General features: G+C 41.6%; 1 protein-coding gene across 4 annotated transcripts in view; it reads right to left on the bottom strand.

Annotated features, from left to right (window-relative positions):
- Window positions 1-13,274, bottom strand: part of LOC124031352 (calmodulin-binding transcription activator 1-like) — a 152,903-nt gene that overhangs the window by 125,603 nt on the left and 14,026 nt on the right. For all 4 annotated transcript variants that reach the window (XM_046342464.1, XM_046342463.1, XM_046342465.1 and 1 more), the window contains exon 3: window positions 11,867-11,970. In XM_046342464.1, the coding sequence (XP_046198420.1) occupies window positions 11,867-11,970 (104 nt within the window). The remainder of the gene's footprint in view (window positions 1-11,866; window positions 11,971-13,274) is intronic.

The raw sequence follows: 13,274 nt of genomic DNA, 5'->3' as shown, positions 1-13,274 counted from the left end.
AAGTTGGGTGAATTTTGGCCCATTCCTCCTGACAGAGCTGGTTTAACTGAGTCAGGTTTGTAGGCCTCCTTGCCCGCACACGCTTTTTCAGTTCTGCCCACACATTTTCTACAGGGTTGAGGTCGGGGCTTTATGATGGCCACTCCAACACCTTGACTTTGTTGTCCTTAAGCCATTTTGCCACAACTTTGGAAGTATGCTTGGGGTCATTGTCCAATTGGAAGACCCATTTGCGACCAAGCATTATCTTCCTGACTGATATCTTGAGATGTTGCTTTAATATCCACATAATTGTCCCTTCCTCATGATGCCATCTATTTTCTGAAGTGCACCAGTCCCTCCTGCAGCAAAGCACACCCACAACGTGATGCAACCCGTGCTTCACGGTTGGGATGATGTTCTTCGGCTTGCAAGCCTCCCCCTTTTCCCTCCAAACATAACGACGGTCATTATTGCCAAACAGTTCTATTTTTGTTTCATCAGACCAGATGACATTTCTCCAAAAAGTACGATCTTTGTCCCCATGTGCAGTTGCAAACCGTAGTCTGGCTTTTTTATGGCGGTTTTGGCACAGTGGCTCCTTCCTTGCTGAGCGGCCTTTCCTGTTATGTCGATATAGGACTCCTTTTACTGTTGCTATGGATACTTTTGTACCTCTTTCCTCCAGCCTCTTCACAAGGTCCTTTGCTGTTGTTCTGGGATTGATTTGCACTTTTCAGCAGCAAAGTAAGTTCATCACTAGGAGACAGAACGCGTCTCCTTCCTGAGCGGTATGGCGGCAGCGTGGTCCCATGGTGTTTATACTTGCATATTATTGTTTGTACAGATGAACGTGGTACCTTCAGGCGTTTGGAAATTGCTCCCAAGGATGAACCAGACTTGTGGAGGTCTACAATGTTTTTTCTGAGGCTGATTTCTTTTGATTTTCCCATGATGTCAAGCAAAGAGGCACTGAGTTTGAAGGTAGGCCTTGAAATACATCCACAGGTACACCTCCAATTGACTCAAATGATGTCCATTAGCCTATCAGAAGCTTCTAAAGCCATAACATAATTTTCTGGAATTTTCAAAGCTGTTTAAAGGCACAGTCAACTTAGTGTATGTAAACTTCTGACCCACTGGAATTGTGATACAGTGAATTATAAGTTAAATAATCTGTCTGTAAACAATTGTTGGAAAAATTACTTGTGTCATGCACAAAGTAGATGTCCTAAACGACTTGCCAAAACTATAGTTTGTTAACAAGAAACATGTGGAGTGGTTGAAAAACTAGTTTTAATGACTCCAACCTAAGTGTATGTAAACTTCCGACTTCAACTGTATATACTGTATATACTGAGATCCTGTGACACTTAGATTGCACACAGACTTCTGAAGGTAATTGGTTGCACCAGATCTTATTTAGGGGCTTCATAGCAAAGGGGGTGAATACATATACACAAACCACTTTTCCTTTTTTATAAAAGAAATGTAAAAAATGTAAACAAGTATTTTTTTTTTCATTTCACTTCACCAATTTGGACTATTTTGTGTATGTCCATTAAATGGAATCCAAATGAAAATCCATTTAAAATACAGGTTATAACGCAACAAAATAGGAAAAACGCCAAGGGGGATGAATACTTTTGCAAGGCACTTCAGGGTATCCCAGACCATTAATTAAAGGGCATACTGCTGTGTTCCGGTGCATTTCAAATAAAAATTGGAAGTGATTATTAACATAATCAATAATTGATGATTTGCTAGGAAATATATGTTGAATCTCCAAGATGGTGGTGTCATAGGAGGTCCCTCAAATTCAATGGGGAAAAAACAGGGCAGAGGGGTCAGATAAAAGTCTAGGAAAATAAACAACTTGAAATCTTGGAGAAAAAATAATTAAGGAACAAAAAAGTATATTCTTGAATAGGATTTGTGTACATAATAAAAAATAATAGCCCCTTTCATTAGAATGTGTTGTTCTCCATACTTCTTGAAGTCCCACATCTTGAGTGTTAAGGACAAGTATGACAGGATTGTTATGTAGTCATCTCTAGGACCAGGAATTTATCCAGAAGTTTTTTCTTTTAAATCACACTGTATGACCCGTCTAGAAAACATCTAGTCCATCATGGCCCATATAAAACCTTTTCATGGCCCATATAAAACCTTTTCATGGCCCATATAAAACTATTTCATGGCCCATATAAAACTATTTCATGGCCCATATAAAACCTTTTCATGGCCCATATAAAACCTTTTCATGGCCCATATAAAACCATTTCATGGCCCATATAAAACCATTTAATGGCCCATATAAAACCTTTTCATGGCCCATATAAAACCTTTTCATGGCCCATATAAAACCTTTTCATGGGCCATATAAAACCTTTTCATGGCCCATATAAAACCTTTTCATGGCCCATATAAAACCTTTTCATGGCCCATATAAAACCTTTTCATGGCCCATATAAAACCTTTTCATGGCCCATATAAAACCTTTTCATGGCCCATATAAAACCTTTTCATGGCCCATATAAAACCTTTTCATGGCCCATATAAAACCTTTTCATGGCCCATATAAAACCTTTTCATGGCCCATATAAAACCTTTTCATGGCCCATATAAAACCTTTTCATGGCCCATATAAAACTATTTCATGGCCCATATAAAACCTTTTCATGGCCCATATAAAACTATTTCCCTTGTGGTGCCACCTCTGACATCACCACACAATGTTACAATTGAACATATTCTGTTTGTACAATCTCACAATGTTTACTTACATATCTCAAAGTTGAGTTATGGTTGCCTATCGACCTAAAAACAATGTTAGGGGAATGGGCTTCCATAGTTTAGTTCTATGTGGCTCAGTTACTGCTACAATTTCTGAATGTAACAGGCTGTTACTGCAATTTAACTCAATAAAACAAGTCTTAAATATGAGGATAATTGTTTTCACACTGCCCTGCTCGGATAGGGGTAACTGTAGGGCGCGTGTCATACACGACCTCTGGAGTTAGTGCTTGAGACGTGATCATTTGGCAAGTTTACACAACAGTATTGTCTCTCCAGACCCTCTCTAAAATGTCCCTTTGCTATCGTCAATGTGAAAAAGGTCATAGAGAGTGAGGAGGTAGAGACGGATAGAGAGGAAGACCAAGTGCAAAAGAAAATACAGAAAAGCTAAAGAGAGAGCAGGAGAGAGAGAGAGGATCACCAAGATTCCCTCTAAAACGTGGATCCCGCTGCAGGTTGAAATGAAACACACACACACATTAGAAAGAGATAGTAATCACTGGGTGTGTCTGACTGGCCTTTTATCAATAAGTCATCACCATGCTGTATTAGCAGCCCCAGCTAGCACATGTGGTTCCTTGGATGTTATGGAAATGTACATTTTTGGTTTCCCATTGGTTCTGGGAATGAAGCCATACGTTTCCTGAACAATAAAACATAACATTTTTTTCCAAAGTTTTGAGAACGGAAGGTATACATCTAGCATGTTCTGGGAACTCATACAAAGCTGTTCATTTGAGTCTATTCAAACAGACCCCATTTCAAAGGAAACAAGCACTCATTTAGATCAGGTAGGGCCAATTAGTGGGCGCGGCCAACACACCTGAACACACATAACAAGATAGATGATAGAGAAAGTTTTGTTGATGCTGAAAACGGAATGCATATGTTTATAAATAACATTCTTAGAACATTCTATGAATGTTAGTAATGTTTTCTTTTGGTTTTAATTGAACATTTTAAATAGAAGCATGAGGAAACCTGAAGAAACGTTATGCTGAAGTACTGAAATTCCCATAGAAGAACATTGATTCCTAACGTTCTCTGAACGTTCTGAAAACATGACTTTAAATAAAACCATGACAAAAACAGTAGAAAACATTGAAGTACTGAATTCCCATAGAAGAATGTTGTTTCTTTATATTCTTGGAACAATTTGAGAACGTTCCTTTAAATAGAACCATGGGGAAACCTGTAGGAAACATTATACTGAGGTCCTGAAATTCCCACTTCAGAAACATAGGGTTCTCAGAACGTTATGTGCTAGCTCAGTATCTTACACCATTCCAGAACATTGGGGGAAGGTTGAATGCAAAATAACCATAGGACAAACACACTCACCAAGCTCTAAGAAACATGGTTCTCAGAACGTTATGTGCTAGCTCAGTATCTTACACCATTCCAGAACATTGGGGGAAGGTTGAATGCAAAATAACCATAGGACAAACACACTCACCAAGCTCTAAGAAACATGGTTCTCAGAACGTTATGTGCTAGCTGGGACATTTAGCACCATGATGATAGGCTAACACATACACACGCATGCACTCTCACGTGTACACGCACACACACACACACACACAGTACTAGTGGGATTTAGAAGCCAGCTAAATTATCAGCAGAACCTATCTGTGAGATTCCATCCAAATCACATTCAGACAGAACCATTTGGAGGAGAGGTATATAATGCTTTGGTGCATCAGTTATGCCTGATTCATACAATGGGTGGGTCTAATCCTGAAAGCTGATTGGTTAAAAGTGCATTCCAGTGGTGTCTTATCCACAAGTTACCACCAGTTAAACCTATGGTGTTAAAATGCCTATTTACTCTGTTCCATCTGACAGCGCAATCCACTGTCTCATCAGCCCAGCCAGGCATGTTATAAACTTGACCTCCACTATAAAAAGCATTGAGACATTATCTCACATGTCTTTTAGACTAACATTTAGTTTTCAACAGTGGAGATTTGTATAAACTAGTGATGCATCGATATGACATTTTTGGCCGATACCGATATCTGATATTTTCCTTGACAAAAAAACACGATACCGATATTTAACATTTTAGCGGCCTTTTAAGAATTCTAGTACAGATAAATAGTTAACACACACACATGGACGCATCAGTCTAACACACGGCATCACAGTTCAAGAGGCGTCACTACAGTCCTGGTTTGAATCCAGGCTGTATCACATCTGGCCGTGATTGGGGGTCCCATAGGGCGGTGCAAAATTGGCCCAGCTTCGTCCGGGTTTGGCCGGGGTAGGCTGTCATTGTAAATAATAATTTGATCTGAATTGACTTGCCTAGTTAAATAAAGGTTGCACACACACACACACACACACACACACACACACACACACACACACACACACACACACACACACACACACACACACACACACACACACACACACACACACACACACACACACACACACACACACACAGTTATTTTGTTGGCATTTACGTAAGAATAATGAAAATGACTGCAGTTTCTACTGGTCATTGTTTTTGGGCTGGTTGTATTGGTGCTAGCTAGGTACCAAGCTAAACCTAGCTACCTCAGAAGTTGCGGTCGAGCAAACGATGCTTTATTACCAACGCGGTATTGTAAACACATCGTTTGTGGCCGGTGTTTGCTTGTTTGTATGTATGTCTTGAAGCTAATAAAAGTGACACTATTTAATGTGTAACTCCGGTAGGGCAACATCTGAAAAATAGCACCCTTGGTAGTGTGTACCGGTGCTCAACCAGTCGGTGAAGGCCAACATCACCCAGACAGAGAACAGTTGATTGTCAAGGGCAATGAATTCCATTATCTTGGCGTTAATGGATTTCCCCTTTGAGTGGTCTGGCTGAAATGTTCTTACTCTTCCAAATGACTGCTGGACTTGTTGACTGCTCCATCCACACAGCAGACATTTTGGGCGAGGTTATGCATGCTGTGTTGCACGTGTAGTGCAACATTTTACACGGCGTCATTATGACATGTACCTATGGTATATAGGTATACACGTCAGCGTTGACATCGGTTTTGCATATTGGTGTTAAACTAGACACCGGCCTTTTTAGCTAATATCGGGTGATTCTAATATGTTCACCAAAATATTGTGTATCCCTAGTATAAACCTTGCTGTCTGTCTCTTCGACATTTGCAACATTGCTTCAATATTCAAATTCAATCTTGAACTGTCCCATAGTAATGAACGTGTAGGAGTCGGGACGAGAGAGAAAGGCAGGCAGCGTTTCTCCGCCAGTCGAAATCATGAATCAGCCGGCATCATTTTTATGGATATATATAAAGAAATGTCAATTGAAAAAAGGTCAAACGAAACTGTGCATCTAGTTTTCAGTCTTTCCAGCTTCCGATTGAAGTGGTTGTGTTAGCTGTGTTGTTGGCTAGCTCCTCTGAACAACAGTGTCCTGACGAGAGAGCACATTTTCTATGCCAGGCGAAACCGCATTATCTCATTGTTATGGATGTGTCCAAATAAATGTCACTAGAAAACAGCTTAAACGAATGCAGCTACTGTTGTTATTCTGTCTACATTGTTTGACATGACTATAAGTTAGCCGTAGTTAGCTAGCTAGCAAGCAAGGGAGAAGAACGTTGCCAGCCAGTATAGCTGAAATATTTAGAACAAACGACTGGGTCGCTGCCATAGATACAGAAAAAAAAGACTGAACGACTGGGTTGTGTCTCTGGCAACCGAACCAATAGAACAAACGACCAGTTGGCTTCGGTAGAAACCCTAGATTTGCCTTGGGACTAGATCTTGTGGAAGGATGAAATAGTATGAATAAATTCATCAAAATAAAGTTTTTAATGAAAATATGTCTGAATATGTTGGTAACCCATTGTAGAAAAGTGATATTGCCCTCGAAGCCGGTGTTTGGAAGTGTCACATCTTCTCCTGCTCCTCCTCTCCGGCGTACGACGTCACCAGAATTCTAACCACATGTCCTGGGATTCATCATTGCACACACCTGGCACTCATCATAACACGCACCTGTTATTGATTATGATTCACACCTGGACTTCATTAGCTTCATCATTTCCTCCCCTTTATATGTCATTCCCTTATGTTTTCTCACCAGTTGGTATTGTTCTTGTTTACCAGCGTGTAGCCTTATGGAATTGTCTCGTTACTGGTTATGTTGTTTTATTAAACATTTCACCTGCACCTGCTTCCCGACTCACAGTTCTGTTATTACAGGAAGATATATTGGCACGGTTTGCCGGCCTGAGACGAACAATACCCGTGCCAATATATCCTCCAAACACCAGCTTCTCTGGCATTATCACTTAAATGACATACACAATCACAAACACATACATAAACACACATTCTCTCTCCATGTCTCTCTCTCCCTCAAACACAGAAACAGGAGTATGCCTATAAAGGACAAAGGGGTGACAGACACTATGGGTGTTTAAGTATTCAGGAAACTTTAGGCCTCTGATGAAACAGATGAGCTTTGAAGGAATCCTCCCAGGGACACCCAACCCTCCCCTGAACTGAGCCTTCACTCCATCATCAAACACACACAGAAGGAGAAAGAGACAATGAGAGAGGATAGGGTCTGTCTTCACGCATACTCTCGACTCTGTGTTTCCTACACAACGATCTCAGCACTGAAAGATCACAAACTGCTCTCAATTCGGAACCACATACACACATGCAGGCACACATACAGACACACACACTTGATTCCAGTGAGTGCTCTGTTCTGTAGGCTGCAGATATGCTGTTTGTCCTTCACTGAGATAGATCGCATGAAAAATGGAATGAATTGCCTCAGAGGAGAAACCACAAGCCAAATAAGCTTTACATCACATAGTAATGAATGTACATCTCCTAGATCAGGTATTCCCAAACTGGGGTACTGGGGTACACACAATGCCGTCGGGGGTACGCCACATAAAAATGTGATTCACATCAAAAAATATATATCTTTTTTTAAATACTTTTCTTCACATTTTCAAACAGTCCATTTAGTAAGGCCCGTGTCCATAGAAACACATACCAACTCTACTGGTAGTACTGCTACTACCAGCAATACTACACCTTCAACTGTCGACACAAGTTGTTCTGCTTCCACGAGAACACCCAATGCTAGCATCAGTAATTCTACATTTGTTGTTAGCAGAGCTAGCACGGACACTGACAGATGTGAATCTGATGCAGCCGAAGAGCTACTGCCCCCTTACCTGGGAAAGCAATGAACAACAGACCGGGACGTTGGATCATCGAAGAGGCGTAAATATGATGAGAACTACATTTATTTGGGGTTCACTTATATTGGGAGGAGTGCCTTTCCTCAGCCACAGTGTGCTATACAGTTGAAGTCGGAAGTTTACATACACCTTAGCCAAATACATTTAAAACTCAGTTTTTCACAAATCCGGACATTTAAACCTAGTAAAAATGTCCTGTTTTAGGTCAGTTAGGACCACCACTTTATTATAAGAATGTGAAATGTCAGAATAATAGTGGAGAGAATGATTTATTTCAGCTTTTATTTCTTTCATCACATTTCCAGTGGGTCAGAAGTTTACATACACTCAATTAGTATTTGGTAGCATTGCCTTTAAATTGTTTAACTTGGGTCAAACCTTTCAGGTAGCCTTCCACAAGCTTCCCACAATAAGTTAGGTCAATTTTGGCCCATTCCTCCTGACAGTGCTGGTGTAACTGAGTCAGGTTTGTAGGCCTCCTTGCTCACACACGCTTTTTCAGTTCTGCCCACCAATTTTCTATGGGATTGAGATCAGGGCTTTGTGATGGCCACTCCAATACCTTGACTTTGTTGTCCTTAAGCCATTTTGCCACAACTTTGGAAGTATGCTTGGGGTCATTGTCCATTTGGAAGACCCATTTGCGACCAACATTTAACTTCCTGACTGATGTCTTTGAGATGCTGCCTCAATATATCCACATAATTTCCCTCCCTTATGATGCCATCTATTTTGTGAAGTGCACCAGTCCCTCCTGCATCCCCACAATATGATGCTACCACCCCTGTGCTTCATGGTTGGGATGGTGTTCTTCGGCTTGCAAGCCTCCCCATTTTTCCTCCAAACACAACGATGGTCATTTTCAGACCAGAGGACATTTCTCCAAAAAGTACGATCTTTGTCCCCATGTGCAGTTGCAAACCGTAGTCTGGCTTTTCTTTGGCGGTTTTGGATCAGTGGCTTCTTCCTTGCTGAGCGGTTATGTCATCAGGTTATGTCGATATAGGACTCCTTTTACTTTGGATATAGATACTTTTGTAACTATTTCCTCCAGCATCTTCACAAGGTCCTTTGCTGTTGTTCTGGGATTGATTTGCACTTTTTGCACCAAAGTACGTTCAGCTCTAGGAGACAGAACACGTCTCCTTCCTGAGTGGTATGACGGCTGCGTGGTCCAATGGTGTTTATACTTGCATACTATTGTTTGTATAGATGAACGTGGTACCTTCAGGCATTCGGAAATTGTTCCCAAGGATGAACCAGACTCGTAATTGTCTGGAATTTTCAAAGCTGTTTAAAGACACAGACAACTTAGTGTATGTAAACTTCTGACCCACTGGAATTGTGATACAGTGAATTATAAGTGAAATAATCTGTAAACAATTGTTGGAGAAATTACTTGTGTCATGCACAAAGTAGATGTCCTAACCGACTTGCCAAAACTATACTTTGTTAACAAGAACTTTGTGGAGTGGTTGAAAAACAAGTTTTAATGACTCCAACCTAAGTGTATGTAAACTTCCGACTTCAACTGTATGTGCAAAAGTACTATCTCACAACTCGATGAAACCTTCACTCTTGTGCAGACATTTAGAAACAAAACATGGCAAATTGAAAAATAAGCCTCAGGAGTTTTTTTATCGAGAATTAAGACCATTTTTGAGTAGCAAGAGATATAAAAGCAACAGTTACCACCAATAAGAATGGGCTAGAAGCGTCTTATATGGTGAGCTACCGAGTGACTAGGACAAGGACAATTGTGGAGGACTTAATTCTTCCTGCTGCCGCGGATATGGCTGGGACAATGTTGGAGGAAAAGGACACAAAAAAAACTATACAGACAATGCCTTCATCAAACAACACTGTTTCACGACGCATCAGTGACATGGCAGGAGATGTTTTGAAGCAATTACTGCTTCGCATACAAGCTACTGAATTGTATGTGTTACAATTGGATGAGTCAACATACATGGCGGGCCTGGCACAGCTCCTGGTATTACGTTTATGGGGGGTCAATTAAAGAAGACATCCTCTTCTGCAAACCACTGGAAACCAGGACAACAGGATATGATATTTTTAAAGTACTGGACAGCTTTGTGACATCAAACGGACTTTGGTGGTCAAGATGTGTTGATATCTGTACTGATGGCGCAAAAGCTGGGTTGACAGGGAGACATAGTAGAGTGGCATCGTGTGTGCAATCAGTTGCTCCCGACGCCACTTGGGTACACTGCAGCATCCAGCAAGAGGCTCTTGCTGCCAAGGGAATGCCTGACAGCTTCAAAGACATTTTGGACACTACAGTGAAAATGGTTAACTTTGTTAAAAGCAAGGCCCATGAACTCGTGTGTATTTTCTGCACTATGCAATGATATGGGCAGCGACCATGTAACGCTTTAACAACATACAGAAAGAAGTGCGCTGGTTATCAAGGAGCAAAGTATTTACATGTTTTTTTAAATTGAGAGACGAGCTGAAAGTTTTCTTTAATGACCATAGTTTTCACTTGTCTGACTGCTTGCATAATGATGAGTTTCTCACAGGACTGGCCTATCTGGGTGAAGTTTTTTTTCACCTGAATGATCTGAATCTAGGATTACAGGGACTCTCCACAACTATAGTCAAAGTGCGGAACAAAATTGAGGCTATGATTAAGAAGTTGGAGCTCTTCTCTGTCTGCATTAACAAGGACAACACACAGGTCTTTCCATCATTGTATGATTTTTTTTGTGTGCAAATGAACTCAAGCTTACGGACAATGTCAAATGTGATATTGCGAAACACCTGAGTGAGTTAGGTGCTCAATTACGCAGGTACTTTCCCAAAACACATAACACAAACAACTGGATTCGTTATCCCTTTCATGCCCTGCCTTCAGTACACTTACCGATATCTGAACAAGAGAGCGTCATTGAAATTGCAACAAGCGGTTCTGTGAAAATTGAATTTACTCAGAAGCCAGTGCCAGATTTCTGGATTGGGTTGCGCTCAGAGTATCCTGCTTTGGCAAATCACAATGTTAAGACTCTCGCCGATACAACCCAACTTTTTCAAATGTAACTAGGCAAGTCAGATAAGAACACATTCTTATTTACAATGACAGCCTAACCCGGACGACACTGGGCCAATTGTGCACCGCCCTATGGGACTCCCAATCAAGGCCAGATGTGATGCAGCCTGGATTCAAACCAGGTACTGCAGTGATGCGTCTTGTACTGAGATGCAGTGTCTTAGACCACTGTACCACTCGAGGCCAAACATTGTAGACCTATATGCATCCTTTCAAGCACACCCTTCTCATTAACCTGTGGTGAGTCATTCAAAATTGTAATATTATTATATTATTATTTGTGCCCTGGTCCTATATGAGCTCTTTGTCACTTCCTCATGAGCCGGGTTGTGACAAAAACTCACACTCATTCTAATGTTTAATAAATATATTGTGTAGTGTGTGTGGCAGGCTTATAATGATGGTAAAAATCAACATTTGAGAGTGTGCTGACCCTGGTGCTAGAGGGGGTACGCAGCTGGAGGTTGAATGTTTGAAGGGGTACGGGACTATAAAAAGTTTGGGAACCACTGTCCTAAATCAATAACACACACGCCTCAGTCTCTATCCACAATCAAAACAGAAATAATAGCAAACCACAAGTTGGCCCAGCACAATAGTTTTCTTCAGAACTACACATGTGGAAACCCATCCACTGGAATAGTAATGGAAGATGCTGACCTATGGAAGAGGCTAGAGGTCACCACACTAAAACACTGCTGCACAGAGGCCCTGATCCATCCATGTCCGTGGACAAGGCACAACCTATGATTGGGTCCTCAAAGTGCTCTCTCACCTCATTGGTGTTCCAGCGGTGGCGCTCCTTGGGTAGAGAGGAACATTTGGGCAAACACTCCAACAGCTTCTTAGGTAGGTAGATCTTCAACTGGCCGGGCTCACCTAGAGAGACAGAGAGACAGACAGAGAGACAGACAGAGAGACAGACAGAGAGACAGAGAGACAGACAGACAGACAGACGGGTTATTGACTGAGTTTGAGTGAAGGACCTCTGTTAACCCCAGGAGACGTGAGACTCCTGAACATGCTCATGCACACACGCTGACACAACGTGTGTATGTGTGTGAGAGAGGGGGAAGGGGGGGGTATAGATAGATAGTGATAGAGACAGTGAGAGTGTATTCAGGCACGTATGCTCACCCTAATCAATTATGCATTTATTAATAGAAGCCCTGAGAAGACAGAATTTCAAACAGCTGAATGGCGCTGGCTTAGGTAAAGCCTAATTTCTTATTTAGCAGCACTCCGGACTCACTGCTATGAATGCCAATCAGTGTTTAAATCCTCTCCTCCACACACACACACACATATCCCGCCCAGTGTCCCCGATGTTCCGACCACTGATCAGAGGAATTCTCATCAGGGCCCTGCCTTTGAGATGCACTAGAAAACCCACATGAAACCGGCGATCAAACACTCCCACCATATGCATGCAAGCACACACACTCATACATCTCATGTGCGTGGTTGTGTGCGTGTGGACCACCTAAGTTTATATCTCCCTTGGGACTTTCCAGAACGATCCTACCACCAACAAATTCCCATGGCAACACACTTCCATCTGAACAGCATCTTTACAGGTACCTATATAAGAATCAAATATGCTACAAATGAACGTCCAGCACACTGCACATTCCCCATCCATTAGTTGATGAATATTTTACCTTCCAAAACTGTCATTTCCACATGTATTACTGAAAAAAAACAATACCCCTGTGAGTCTGTCAGTTAATTATAAAACTTTCCAGAGTAAAGAACTCTCAAATGCAACTCTTACAGCAGCATACCACCCTCATCCCTCCCACTGCTGGCTTGTCTCTAAGCAGGGTTCGTCCTGGTCAGTCCCTGGATGGGAGACCAGATGCCGCTGGAAGTGGTGTTAGAGGACCAGTAGGAGGCACTCTTTTCTCTGGTCAAAAAAGTATCCCAGGGCAGTGATTGGGGACATTGCCCTGTGCAGGGTGCTGTCTTTTGGATGGGACGTTCAACGGTGTCCTGACTCTCTGTGGTCACTAAAGATCCCATGGCACTTATTGTAAGAGTAGGGGTGTTAAATAAATACAAATATTTCTCCCAGTACTGAGGAGAAAGGTCATATTTCCCCCTTTTCTAAATAAAATGAATGTGAATGAATGGCTCATTGCACGGAAACTAGATAGAGATAGTTTAGAGGGGAAGGAAGAAGA

Source organism: Oncorhynchus gorbuscha, linkage group LG03 (assembly GCF_021184085.1).
Source record: "Oncorhynchus gorbuscha isolate QuinsamMale2020 ecotype Even-year linkage group LG03, OgorEven_v1.0, whole genome shotgun sequence".
Lineage (NCBI taxonomy): Eukaryota > Metazoa > Chordata > Actinopteri > Salmoniformes > Salmonidae > Oncorhynchus > Oncorhynchus gorbuscha.
This window is presented reverse-complemented; position numbering and strand designations above follow the sequence as displayed.